Source organism: Gastrolobium bilobum, unplaced genomic scaffold (assembly GCF_033153095.1).
Source record: "Gastrolobium bilobum isolate Gb01-03AN ecotype WA unplaced genomic scaffold, APGP_CSIRO_Gbil_v1 utg16812, whole genome shotgun sequence".
NCBI lineage: Eukaryota > Viridiplantae > Streptophyta > Magnoliopsida > Fabales > Fabaceae > Gastrolobium > Gastrolobium bilobum.
This window is the reverse complement of record NW_026896311.1, coordinates 93,725-108,640: the sequence shown is the minus strand read 5'-3', so window position 1 is coordinate 108,640 and position 14,916 is coordinate 93,725. Positions and strand designations below refer to the sequence as shown.

The following is a 14,916-nucleotide window of genomic DNA, read 5'->3' as shown; positions in this document are numbered from 1 at the left end:
TTGCCATCACCTTATTAACTATTTGCTTATTGCCATCGTTTTAATACGTGGCGGAAGACTTCGTCTACATGGCAATAATTATGTCCTCCCCATGTAATATTATAATGTTGTTAATCCTATTGAACATTCTGTTATACTTTTGTTCAAATGATGTAGGAATACGCTATCATTGTTAGTTAGTTGTAATTCTTAATTGTATTACCGAGTAACAGTTATATTCAAGTTGTTTATTCATGCAATTTTCAACTAAATGAGACACAGTGGGCAAAAGAAATAACTTTAGCTTGTTGAATTTTTCTCCATTGATGTAATGAAGTGATGGTTGGATTCTCTGGATTGGCACTGAATGCTGTCAACAGAGGCTCTATATATTCAGCATTTTTTACAGTTATGAGAGTAGCCAAGTTTTGTGTCCTCTTTTAAGTTTGATCATGGGAGAAAGAATTCCAGTATTCCTTCTACTCATTTTCAGTTATTTTTTGATTGCAGTAGCAAGAACAGCGGATCAGGATCGTAAGTTCAATTATAATGTTGTGCTCTGTGTGTTAAATTTTTTTCTCATCGTCCAAGTGGTGTGCACATTGATGCATTAAGAGCTTATAATCTATAGAACTCAGCCTTTAACCTCTTGGAATAAGAAATATTCGACCTTGTTTTTCAGTTAATAAAAAATCTGTATACTTGATAAGCATCAAATTCTGGAAAGAGTCCTCCAGCATTCACTCTTATCTTCTGTAACAGTTCTTATGTTAAGATTCAGTGATTGAAATATGTCTTTGTATTTTTAATTTCTGATGCAGGCACTGCTTTTACAGCTATAAAAAGTGAGTGGCAGAACATCCCATCTAATTGGGTGGACTCATCAGATCCTTGTGGCGATGATTGGGATGGCATTCAGTGCTCCTTTGGAAGCGTTATCTCCATGTACTTCCTCTTTTAAATTCTTAGGTGAAGTTGCTAACTTCTGAATTGTTTTTTGTGAGCTTAACTTGATTGCTAGTGTTTCAGAACATTAGTGAACAGGAATTTGAGTGGCCAGCTTCCTTCAGAAATTGGATTACTATCTCAATTGCAGACTTTGTGCGTCTTCTACTTTGGTATTTTCTATTAATATATTATATTCGGTTCACAGATAAATGTATTTGAAACAATGCTCAGCTTCAACCCGATTACTTAATTGACAATGATCAAATATCTTAAGAATAACATCAAAATAATGTTGAGGAGTTGTCCGTGAACTGTGCATCCTGGAAAGTAATTATGTTTGGCTACTATCTATACAATTCCATGAAGACTTTATTTCATTTTTATTTATAACTTCCCCGATTTTAGTATTGGAAACTGTTTTTCATGAAGTTTCCCTTTGTGTTTTGTTCTTGATTTTCCTTTGCAGGGATCTGTCTTACAATAAGAATCTAATAGGACGGCTTCCCAATGAAATTGGAAACCTTAAAAAGCTGCAAGTTTTGTAAGGACTTATTTAACATTGTTAAGATTATAACCCAAGTCTGATTAAGTATGATCATACAATTCTAACAATGATCTTTCTTATTTTATCTCCCAGAACTCTTATTGGTTGTGGTTTCAATGATGCTATCCCAGATACAATAGGAAACCTACAGAGGCTTGTCCAACTGTAAGGATTTTCGCTTTATTTTTCGAAGATTTATATAAAAGGCCTCTTCATTTGGCATAACCTATAATCCATAGGGTTATTGCCTTTAAAGTCCTTGGCACTTCCTATATGGGCCTTTGTGTTTCGAATATCATATTTCCATTTCTTGTTTTGCAGTCTTAACATATTTTTCTGGTGCTACTGATATCTTGTGCAATAACTAACTAAATTTCAATTGCAGGTCTTTAAATTCTAATAAGTTCTATGGGCCAATTCCACCTTCCATTGGTAGACTCTCAAGAATTACTTGGCTTGACTTATCTGAAAACCTTCTTTATGGGCCCATCCCAATATCAAATGGAACTACTCCTGGCCTTGATATGCTGTTCAATTGTCTGCACTTGTATGTGAAATCCATTTTGTAAAAGTTGGCAATATCTTTTTTTTTTCTCTTTACAATAATTTGCTTTATATCTATTAAAATCCTTCTAATATATTTCCATTATCTGCAGTCATTTTTGGAGCAATAAGCTTTCAGGCAATATTCCTCCTCAACTTTTTAGCTCGGGAATGTCTCTGAAACATGCGTAAGATCCGTCCCAATGTTTTTCATCTGGAATTTGTTTATATTGAACAAATGGAGCTGAGCATTTAAAATCATCGTAATACTGACTCATAAAAAATGGGTATAAAGCTCTTGCAACATCAAAACGAACTTGTCACACTGTAGTGAGTCCTGCCAGTTTGTTCTGTGAAATTACTTCTTTCTTATGTTTACTTGAAAAAGGTATTCTGATATATTATAGAATTGTGTAAATACTTTGTACAAAGGTTCTCTATTTATAGAGAATACAAGACCTAGAATACTTGACCTAATGGGTTAAGCCCAATACAACAAATAATAAATAAATAAATAATATTAATATTTACAACACTCCCCCTCAAGCTGAGGAATAGATATTTATCATTCCCAGCTTGCTAGTAAGCTCTTGAAATCTATCTGAAGGAAGTCCCTTTGTCAATACATCAGCTAATTGACGCCCGGTGGAAATGTAGGGTGTGGTAATCAACCTGCTATCAAGTTTCTCTTTGATGAAATGGCGGTCGACCTCAATATGTTTAGTCCGATCATGTTGAACCGGATTATGAGCTATACAAATAGCTGACTTATTATCACATAGCAGCTTCATTGGTCCCTCACATTTTATTTTAAGATCATCAAGTATAATTTTCAGCCATAGTAACTCACAAATGCCTTGAGTCATGGCTCGAAATTCAGCCTCTGCACTTGATCTGGCAACCACATCTTGTTTCTTACTTCTCCATGTCACCAAGTTACCACAAAGAAACTTACAATAACCAGTGGTAGAACGACGGTCCGTCACAGATCCAGCATAATCAGCATCAGTGTAGACTTCTAAAGAGAGATTGCCATCTCGCCGGAATAACAGTCCTTTACCAGGAGTAGCTTTAAGATACTGAAGAATTCTCTCCACTGCCTGAATGTGTTTCTCCTTTGGATCATGCATAAACTGACTGACAACACTAACAACATAAGCTAAGTCTGGTCTAGTATGGGCCAGATATATCAATTTCCCAATTAGCCGTTGATATTGTCCTTTATCAACTGGAGGACTCTCCTCTTCAAAGCCTATCTTGTGATTCTGCTCAATAGGAATATTAGAGGGTTTACACCCGAGCTTTCTTGCTTCTTTGAGAAGATCCAAAACATATTTCCTCTGACTGATAAAAATTCCTTTGCTTGAATGAGCTACTTCTATCCCTAGGAAATATCTCAGTTTCCCAAGGTCTTTGACTTCGAACTCAGAGGCAAGCCGTGTCTGCAGAATCTGTCTCTCCACAAAATCATCACCTGTGATCATAATATCATCAACATATACAAGGAGAACAGTAAGCTTCCCATTTTGGAAGTGCTTGAAGAAAAGAGTGTGATCTCCTTGACTCTGTCTGTATTCTAAGGTCATCATAACCTTAGTAAACCTTCCAAACCAAACACGAGGTGACTGCTTCAATCCATACAAGGCCTTTTTTAATCTACAAACTTTATTTTCCCCTTCACAGAATCAAAATCAGGCGGTATTTCCATTTAGACTTCTTCTTCTAACTCACCATTGAGGAAAACATTTTTCACATCAAATTGATTTATATCCCAATTGTAATGGGCAGCAAGGGATAACAAGATTCTCACCGTATTCATCTTTGCAACTGGAGCAAAGGTTTCTTCATAATCAATGCCATAGGTTTGAGTGTAACCTTTGGCGACTAATCGAGCCTTGTATCTCTCAAGAGTGCCATCAGAATTATATTTCAGGGCATAAACCCATCTGCACCCTACTGCTTTTTTTTCCGTTGGGTCTATCAATAACCTCCCATGTTTTATTTTTTTCCAACGCATTCATCTCCTATTGCATGGCTTGAGCCCAATTCCCATCTTTTAAGGCTTCATGTACTGATTTTGGAATTGCAATAGTATCTAGTGCTGAAACAAAGCTTTTGTGCTGCACAGAAAGATTAGAAGAGGAAACAAAGTGGGAGATAGGATATTGAGTACAAGAGGGACAGGAGGAACAAGTTTTCTTGTGACAAGATCTTTTTCCTTTTCTAAGAGCAATGGGCAAATCATCAGAATCAAAATTAATGGGTAACTTATCAGAAGTATTAACATCATGATCAGAAATATGAGATTCAGGAGAAACATGAGACTCAGAAGAAACAGGAGATTCAGGACTTACCAGTGGTTCAGACGATTGAGGTTGCTGGTGAGACAGTATGGGTTGTTTCCTCCTCTGATATACCAATTTAGGTGTCAAAATTTTCCGTATCTCAGGTGTATTTGAAGGTTCTGACACACCAGGAGCAGATACACTAGGTAGAGAGAAGACTGATCCAGGCTCAAAGAAGGAAGGGGACGAGTCTTCTGAAGAACTGTTCTCCCCTTGACGATGAGAACCTAGGAAATAAGATTCAGATTCTTGAAACGTGACATCCATAGAAACAAAAAATTTTCGACTTGGTGGATGATAACACTTGTAGCCTTTTTTATAAGGGGTATAACCAAGGAAGACACACTTAAGAGCCCTAGGATCCAACTTACTCCGATGTTGTTTATGAACATGGACAAAGGCAACACATCCAAACACTCTTGGTGGAAGGCTCTGCAATATGGGAACAGAAAGAAAGAAGGAAGTCATGGAATGAATAGGACTGATATTGTTAAGGACCCGTGAAGGTAAACGGTTGATCAAAAAAGTTGCAGCTAACACTGCTTCTCCCCAATAAGAACTAGGAACAGATGTCTGGAAAAGTAGTGCTCTAGCAACTTCAAGAAGGTGACGATTTTTTCTTTCAGTAACCCCGTTTTGTTGAGGGGTATCAACACATGTGAGCTCATGAATCATACCTCTGTCTGAAATGAATTGTGACAGGCGTTGATTGACGTACTCAGTACCATTATTAGATCTGAGTCTTTTAATACCTTTACCAAACTGAGTCTCAACCATGTGATGAAACCGAATAAATATCTCTGGTACTTCAGACTTGTCTTTCATCAAGTATATCCATGTTACCCGAGTACAATCGTCAATAAAAGAAACAAACCACCTTTCACCTGAAACACTGTGCATTTTAGAAGGGCCCCAAACATCAGAATGGATAAGAGAAAAAGGTTCCTTTCTTTTAATAGTGCTAGAAGGAAATGACACTCGATGGTGTTTTGCAAATTCACAAACATCACAATGAAAGGTCTCAACCGACTTATTGAGAAACAGATAGGGGAACATAGACTTCAAAAGACTAAATGGTGGATGCCCCAGACGCTTGTGATGGAGCCAAATCATAGACTCTGCAGTGAAGGATGACGTGTCATTAATAACTGATTTTTGCTAGCATGGTCTGGAAGGAGATGATACAACCCATCCTGTTCATTAGCAACTCCAATTGTCTTCTACGTGGTAAGATCTTGAATAACACAATGAGAAGGAAAAAATGTGATAGAATAATTCAAATCAGTTGTAAGTTTTTGAGTGGAGATAAGATTAGTAGAAAGCTGAGGAACATAAAGGACATTCTTAAGAAACAAGGAAGGTTGAATTTGAATGTTATCAGAACCAATAACTGATTTATGGGATCCATCAACTACGGATAAAGTATGACTACCAACAGTAGGATGATAAGAACAAAACAACTCAGTACGACAAGCCATATGATCAGTTGCACCAGAATCCTCCATGAGGTTTTAAAATCAGTGCAAGAAGCAAGAAGAGATGTAGAACGTGTGTTCTTACCAGATAAGATCAAAGAACGGTCATATGGCTTACACATATTATCAATAGCGGGTTTAAGCTGATCCATGGAGAGGAGACAAAAAAACAAGCAGGAAATTTTTTGTGAACAGTACCCGATGAACAGTACCAAGTGAACAGTACCCGATGAACAGTACCACGTGAACAGTGTGCGATGAATAGTACCGCGTGAACAGTGTGCCATGAACAGTACCGTTTTTTTTTTTTTGAGCTGTTCCGGTCGTCTGATGAAAAAGAAACCTCCGTAGAATGATAGATCTAAGAAAACGGAGTGAAACAAGGGTCCTCACGGTCCAAAAGGTCCCTGAATTTTTTTTCCGGCGGCGGCTTTGTGGCGGCGAGAGGCAAATAGGGTTGGTTTTTAAAGATGGTGATTTGCGGAAGCAGAACCCTCAGAATCGAGAGCTCTGATACCAACTTGAAAAAGGTATTCTGATATATTATAGCATTGTGTAAATACTTTGTACAAATGTTCTCTATTTATAGAGAATACAAGACTTAGAATACTTGACCTAATGGGCTAAGCCCAATACAACAAATAATAAATAAATAAATAATATTAATATTTACAACATGTTTTATTTTCCTCTGCATTTCAAATAGGGGAGCCCCATACAGCCTGCTAATAGACCAATATATTTTTCACTTATTTAGCATTTAGTTGGCAAACTCTGTTTTTGTACAATGAAGGAAATGGAAACACACAGGTAAATTAAAGTAAAAAACAAGAGAGACTAGGGAGGGCACGGTGGGAAGAATTGTGAATTCAAGTTTACAATAATATCTCTTTGGCAGGCTTTTTGAAAGCAACCAACTTAATGGCAGCATTCCATCCACACTTGGACTTGTCCAGTCTCTGGAGGTGGTGTGAGTGTCCATATCTCATAGTTTAAATTAGTAAATAGAATTCTTTCTTCTTGTCTTGAAATATATTTTTGTGGCTGCAGGCGCCTTGATAGTAACTTGTTAAGTGGAAATATACCTCCGAACATCAGCAATCTTGGAAATCTGAGGGATTTGTAAGTAGAGAAAACTAATGTTCCAAACAAATTTTCATTATTCCTTAAGGTATATTGTTGGTGTCCATTGTGATAAATTTTAACTACGTTGATGGAGGTTTTTATTATATGTTTGTCAGGTTCCTGTCCAACAACAACCTATCTGGTCCCCTGCCAAACCTTACTGGAATGAATTCTCTCAACTACCTGTAATTAGTATATTGTTTATCTAAGATAATTTTTTTCTCTATATTACCATTGTCATCCAAAGTGAATACTTATTTTAATAACAATGGCTAACTTTGTTAATTAAATTATTCGGAAGGGATATGAGCAATAACAGTTTTGATCCTTCAGACATTCCTCTCTGGTTATCAACTCTACAGTATCTGACAACAATGTACGTCTTTCTTTATGAACTTTTTCGGCTATCAGCTTTTTTCTATCTCTCTGGGGTTTCAACACCAAAATGCTCATAGTTTCTTTTGTACGGCAGAGTAATGGAGAATACAAGTCTTAAAGGAACTATTCCTGTTTCTTTGTTCAGCCTGGTTCAGTTACAGACAGTGTGAGTACCAACCGTAATTGCTTTGGAAGTTCCATTTTATGCTAAGAATCAATGGCGGAAAACCTCACAGGGTTCTCAAAGTGTAAATATAGTTGTAACTAGTTGTTCATGTTCATCTTTGATACATTGATATATAAGCTAACTTTCTTACGTTACCTATATAGGGATCTTAAAGACAACCAGCTGAGTGGCACTTTGGATATTGGCACATCCATCAGCAGCCAATTGGAGCTCCTTGATTTGCAGAATAATTCAATCGAAGAATTTAGTCCACAAATTGCTGTCTCCCAAGTAAAGATAATGTAAGCCATAATCATAGTGATTAGTTTATTACAATAGGTGGTTTCATTAGTTCTAAAGAAATAGAAATTTTCTCTGAATGTTTTAAGTTTCAACGTTTCCATCTTGTCTTTGTTTTCACCCTTATAAGATTGATAATCAAATACATATTTGTTTGCAGACTTGTGAATAATCCGTTTTGCCAAGAAACAGGAGCTGGAAAGACTTTTTGCCCCACTGCACAACCCAACGGCTCATCTACAATGCCATCAAATAACTGTGTGGGTGTTGCCTGCAGCCCAGACCAGATATTAAGCCCCAACTGCATATGTGCTTACCCATTTACAGGACCTTTAATATTCACAGCTCCTTCCTTCTCAAACGTGGGAAACAAGTCAGTCTCTGGAAAGCTGGAGTCATCTCTGATGCATTTTTTTAATTCGAGTGGTTTACCCGTGGATTCAGTTCATGCAATCTTTCAAAAGAAGAGTGAATTGCAGTATCTTTATTACACTTTAGAAGTATTTCCATTTGGCCAAAAAGTTTTCAATCAAACAGGGATTTCTGATATAGTCTTTCAGTTTACCAGCCAGACATATAAGTCTCCTCCAAATTTCGGACCATATAGATTCATTCCTGATAACTATGAATACTATATGAATGGTTCAGGTAAATTTGATTCTACATATAGTAATGCAATTAATTATAATAAGGCCTCCATTTTAAGCCTATAACTTTCTCTTGTCCTTTGGTATTAGAAAGTCCTCCAGCGTCTGGTACACCGTCTGGTACATCTTCAAACATTGCCATCATAGCTGGAGCTGCGGTTGGTGGTTCTTTCCTGCTGGTCTTATTACTCCTTATAAGTGCTTATGCTTTCCGCAAAAATAAAAAGGGAAAAAGAGAAACTGGGAAAAACAATCCTTTTGGTAAGATAACCTTATACTTAGCTCCTGATCACTTAAGCTAACATTGAGTAGTTGAGTTTATTTATATTGATTTCATAAAATGCAGAAGAATGGGATCTGCATGAGAGCAATAATAGCATCCCACAGTTAAAAGGAGCAAGGTGCTTCACTTTCGAAGAGATTCAGAGCTGCACCAAAAACTTTTCACTGGTCAATAATATTGGATCTGGGGGTTATGGGAAGGTATTTAATGCGTCTGGTTTGCTTCATTTCTCTATAGTAGTCAAGCAATAGCCAATAGATTGATGCCAGTATCACAACATGCAATCACGTTTCACACCTACATAGTTGGCAGCATCTGATTGTTGTTGGTCCCATCAGAACTTCTGCTTGAACATTGTAGGGTAAAGCAATATGCATGTAGACTATCACTTAACAATCTGCCTGATATAAAAAAAAATTAAATGCTCAACTGTGTGTTATGTGTTCCTCTTCAGTCCTTTTTTTTTATACCAATTCAATTCTCTTTTAAATAATGAAAATTCTAATTTTTTCAGAAAGAACTGTAACCAAATGACACATTCATAGTGTCCGAAGAAGTAAAGGCACCTTATAGTTATGGCACCTTTCAGGAAGAGATGATGAGATATTTGTCAGCATGTTTGTAGCTATAACTATAACACTACTTAGCCTCTTAATGCACATTTAAGAAGTGTCTTAATAAAGGTAATGTTGGCAGGTTTATCGGGGAACTCTTCCCAACGGGCAACTAGTTGCAGTAAAACGAGCTCAAAAGGACTCTATGCAGGGAGGACTGGAGTTCAAAACTGAGATTGAACTTCTATCAAGGGTCCACCATAAAAATCTTGTTACCCTTGTAGGTTTCTGCTTTGATCAAGGAGAACAAATGCTGGTTTATGAGTATGTTACAAATGGTACTTTGAAGGATGCTCTTTCAGGTACATGTATATTCACGATTTCACATTATTAGTTTTGAGTAGTAAAAATACTCAAATTTATACAAGGGGGACTGGTGCGGACCATTTAGAAAAAGTTAAGGTACTATTTAATGGCTTGTCTATGTAATGTCTCTGATAGGATATGGAAAAATGTATCAGAGATAGCGCACAAAACACCAAGGAAATGGCAATCTGAATTTTCTATATATTGAACTAGAAAAGACAATTACAATGAATGCAAAAAACAGTAATGGAACAGAGGAAAATTACAATGGAAAAGGAAGAAAAACAAAAGATAATTTCAGAGCAATTAGAGAGTGCTCTGATTCTCTCCAATCTGGTTTCCCAGCCCAAGTTCCAATCTACTTCACACCCTTCCCCATCTTATACTAAGCCTACCCTCCTGAATATTCTAAAGTTAGTTATGCCCCTCATTGGTAGCTCATAATTCTCTACAACTCACCTTACATACACTTACATATATATTCCTATCAGTCTCTAAGGGTTTTGTGAGGAAAAAACTTTTGCAAGTTACAATATCCTTTGTTTAAGTACCCTCTATACACTTGGATAATTTGGTTTAACAATCCTCTTTTTAAGCAGTGTTTTCAGTTTTCAAATTGTTAACATTCACTGTAAATTTGGGCACCTGCGATTTTTGTCCTAGCCCGCTGAATCAGTAACCCATTAGTTTTTAAATCACTTGTGGTGGGTTAAGGCGCACAAATATAGAAGGGTTAGATAAATATTTTAAGGGGTTTGATTTTCTCATGTTAAATGAGAATTCAATTCTCATGTTGTAGAGAAAAAAAGCATGTGGGACGCATGTGTTAGAAAAAATTATATGTAGGACCCATGTCAGCACGGAAATCGAAGGGTGTGTAGGAAAATTTTAATTCTCATGTTGAATGAGAATTATAAAACCCATATTTTAATGAAGAAATGTGTAGAATGAGGACGAGGATGAGGCTGAGACTTGGAAGATGCAGTGATAGCTTCATTTGGACTTGGCCTGACCTGAATTGGGCCAAAGATTTTGGTGTTAGCGAATGAAATACTTAATAAAAAAAAGATGGATACCGGAATAACACCGTATCAACCCCCGTTTTTATCTGACTATTCAAGCTGGGCGCGAGCTTGACTCATGCATGTTGATAGTTCTTTAGCCATTCCAAAGTAGAAAAGAATCTTTCTGTGAGAGTTTTTTGCTTTCTTTGTTTGGTCATTTTCCATTTAGATATTTACTTATCACATCCTTGTTCCAGTGTCTTTGCATTATTATTTGATCTAGAAAAGGTGTAACAGGTTCGAAACTCTTTCTTTTCTTCTTTACCAAATAACACGCATATGATTATGGTCTCTGCAGGTAAGTCAGGAATTAGATTGGACTGGATAAGAAGGCTAAAAATAACCCTTGGTGCTGCCAGGGGGCTGGATTATCTCCATGTGCATGCCAATCCTCGTATCATACACAGGGACATCAAATCCAGTAACATTTTACTGGATGAGCGCTTGAATGCTAGAGTATCTGATTTTGGTCTCTCCAAGCCTTTGGGTGATGGTGACAAAGGCTATATTACCACTCAAGTCAAAGGAACAATGGTTGGTATATAATCTTCTAGAACTTTGCACTATAAATGTTTACGGGAATATAATTACATATTGAAAGATGAAAGCTTAATGGATGGGGGGATGATGTGTTTGGTTTGTTGCTAATTCGAATTAACAAAGTATTAAGTAAATGATTATTCTGTAAAAACTTTATCCATCTTCTTGAGATTTTAATAGTATTATTTAGGCATCTAAAACTAATATTTCCCAGTTATATCAGCGAATAGATAGCTGCGTAAATGCATACATAAAGGGGAAATTACACTTTATCTCCTTAAAATTTATATCCACATCAATATTACCGCACGTCCTTACCCCACCCCCCAACACACACACACAATTTACCTCTCTCTTGAACCCATTGAAGATTAAAAAACACTGATAATGGTAATAATTTTTTTTTTTTCTAACTTCAATGTTGAACTAGCAGATATCTTCACCAAACCTCTTCGAGCTCCAATGATAACTCGTGTTAGAGATATATAAAAACCATTAATGTAGCCTCATCCAACAGCTTAAACTTTTGGGTTGAATTGATTCTTTATATGGTATCAGAGCCTCGGTGTCCCGGGTTCGATCCTCGCCGCCCCCCGTTTTCTCTGTGAAATTTCTTAGCACAGGTGAGCTGGGCCTGATGCATCATCCACCTTTTAAGCCCAATGGGCTCTCTTGTGAGGAGGCATGTTAGAGATATATAAAAACCATTAATGTAGCCTCTTCCAACAGCTTAAGTTTTTGAGTTGAATTGGTTCTTTACAACTTGCATATATAACAAGCTTGATGCATACATATATATTCACGTACCAATTTGAGGGAGAGTGTTAACTATTATAGATAATATCTTTATCTCTTATCCAGGAGTTATTTTATTAGGGATTTGAATCGTAATCAGATTTTAATATTAATTCATAGGGGCTGAGAAAAATTCTCTTAGGCAATTCCAAGTATTTTATACCCCGTGAACCGACTTACCTCAAAAAAATAATTAGGGTTGGCATACCAAAAAAGAGTTCAAATGCATCTTGATAAATTCCATCGAATTAGGCAAAAACAAGATCACTTGCAATGTTTGCTACTATTCAAGAGGATGTAAGGTATGCTTTCGAAACTTTACAGGTCTAATTGTGGGACTTTAAAGTTTGTCGACTAAAGTTGATTATGATTAAAAACTTAAAGGCTTTAATTCACCCAACATAAAAATATAAAGACATGGAACTATAGATTTTTTAGAATGGTATTGGGAGCTTAAAACCTTTTGCAAGGGATACTTAAACCAGTAGAAGGGTTACTTATACCAATGGATCGAATGACTAACCACAATAAGTTGACTTACACCATATCCCAACCCAAAACCTTAAAACATTTAGGGCATGTTTGGAGCACCTGATAAAGAAGATAGGATAGTATAACTTATCATATCCTACTTTTATCTCTTGTTTGGTGGGTCAATAGGATATGATTAGTTTATCCTATTGTCTCATTCTATCTAATACATGATTTTTTATCCTATGGGGGGAGCTGGGTTAGGATTCAACAAGATAGGATACCAAATATATCCCTACGCTACCCAATATATTTGTATTTATTGCATTATATGTTGTTTTTTCTTTCTCCTTTCTCCTTCTACATAATTTTATCAGATTGCTAATCAGGTGCTCATCAAACACAGGACATGATATAGGCTTATCAGTCCCATATCATATCCTACCTTTATGAGCCCCATATCATATCCTATTCTTATTTTATCATGTCCACCAAACGAGCCCTTAGTCTATTGGTCTTTTACAAGTTATATGGTATTTAGTTGGTTCATTTCTAACCAATTAGAACATCACACTCACACTTGAATTTCCTTTCTAACAAATTTTTCCAACAATAGAACAGAATGAGTTCTCTTTGTAAATTGGAGAACTTGAAAAATTCCAGGAAACTGATATTTAAGGAGAAAAAGTTGAGAACTGTATGCTATTAATAAGCATTTATAACCCCACCTTTTGACTTCCTTTATAAGCTACCTCTTTGGCATGCATTCTCTCACGTATGTACACATGCACTTCATTTGAAAAGGAGTGTCACACGATGTAACCAACTGGATTTGAAAGCTGTGATCCTGAAACTTTCAATCCTCAACTAATTAATGGAGTGAAGATGGATCCTTTTGTACCATTAAGTTGTGATTAACAGTCTCAAAAATGTGATTCATATGGAGACGGAAAACACTATCGCTTATGTCTGCAGAAACAGCTAGTATCCAAGAATTTTTCGGATCTTATCAAAATAAAGAAATGATAATGGATTTTTGTTGTTATGTAGGGCTACTTGGACCCAGAGTATTATATGACTCAACAGTTGACTGAGAAGAGTGATGTTTATAGCTTTGGAGTGCTAATGTTGGAGCTAATGACTGCAAGAAGGCCAATAGAACGAGGGAAATATATTGTGAAAGTGGTTAGTAGTGCTATTGACAAGACAAAAGAGGTATGTGGTCTAAAGGAAATTCTTGATCCAGCCATTGATTTGGGGACAACACTGAACGATTTTGAGAAGTTTGTGGATCTTGCAATGCAATGTGTTAATGAGTCAAGTTCTAACAGGCCTTCAATGAATTCTGTGGTGAAAGAAATTGAAAACATGTTGCTGTTGGCTGGTTCAAACCCCAATGCTGAATCAGCATCCACTTCATCTAGTTATAACTTAAGTAAAGGGAGTTCCAAGCATCCTTACGATGAGTACTTTGATTCAAGTGTGATAATTCCTCGTGCATAAATTCAGCCTACGTAGGTCTTCTTTAAATAATGTAAAAAGGAGTGTGTGTGTGTGTGTGGGTGGGTGGGAGCAGGGGATGTTGGTAATCAAGTGTACTATGCTGTTAGCTTAAGACTGAACATGATTGGAGCTCAAGTTTGAGGAGAAACCCTTCTTTTAGTTTCTTGTTTACACTATCAGATTTCTATTATCTGGGATTGTGTAACATAATATTACTTTTGAACATACTATAGATTTGTCTTCTGTTCAAGTTGGCTTGTACAATGGCAGGATCGTGTGACATATATGTTACTTTTGAACATATTTCAGGACCTTTTTTTCCCTCTTGGTCTCTTTTCCCTGACACTTATAGCCATAAAATTTGAATTTTACGCATTCAATATTTTAAGGTGAAAGTCAAATTAAAGAGTAAATACTCTTTTTGGTCCTCAGCAAATTTCACGAAGCCCGCTTTAGTCCCTAGCAAATAAAAAGACCCATCGTGGTCCCTAAAAAATTCAAAATGGACCCATATTAGTCCTCTTTTGAATTTGTGAGGGACCTCGATTTCAACTAAATAGGTCCATTTTGAATTTCTTAGGGACCACGATGGGTCTTTTTATTTGCTAGGGACTAAAACGGACTTCGTGAAATTTGCTGAGGACCAAGAAGAGTATTTACTCTAAATTAAATTTATGTGTTCTTCATTCTTGATATCCGTTATCCAAACGATGTTAAAATCATTGAGAGAGGATAATTTTTGTTAGAGAAATCAATTTGACAATATTCACAGTTCTATGAAATTCACACAAGAAATTGAAATATGCAATAACACATAGTTAAAGTATACCGTACGAAAATATATGAATGCAACAAGGGAAAATCTGATCTTAGTGTTAGAGACATCATGT

At 36.4% G+C, this 14,916-nt stretch overlaps 1 protein-coding gene across 1 annotated transcript; it reads left to right on the top strand.

Annotated features, from left to right (window-relative positions):
* Window positions 1-223: 223 nt before the first annotated feature.
* LOC133298859 (leucine-rich repeat receptor protein kinase HPCA1-like) lies at window positions 224-14,274 on the top strand. The gene is made up of 19 exons (XM_061498237.1): window positions 224-513; window positions 801-924; window positions 1,009-1,080; window positions 1,394-1,468; window positions 1,565-1,636; window positions 1,857-2,018; window positions 2,128-2,202; window positions 6,733-6,804; window positions 6,885-6,956; window positions 7,076-7,144; window positions 7,261-7,335; window positions 7,432-7,503; window positions 7,668-7,805; window positions 7,964-8,451; window positions 8,541-8,711; window positions 8,797-8,933; window positions 9,430-9,649; window positions 11,016-11,251; window positions 13,574-14,274. Exons 1-19 carry the CDS (start codon window positions 432-434, stop codon window positions 14,024-14,026), a joined length of 2,865 nt encoding a protein of 954 aa, XP_061354221.1. The 5' UTR covers window positions 224-431; the 3' UTR covers window positions 14,027-14,274.
* Window positions 14,275-14,916: the final 642 nt, after the last annotated feature.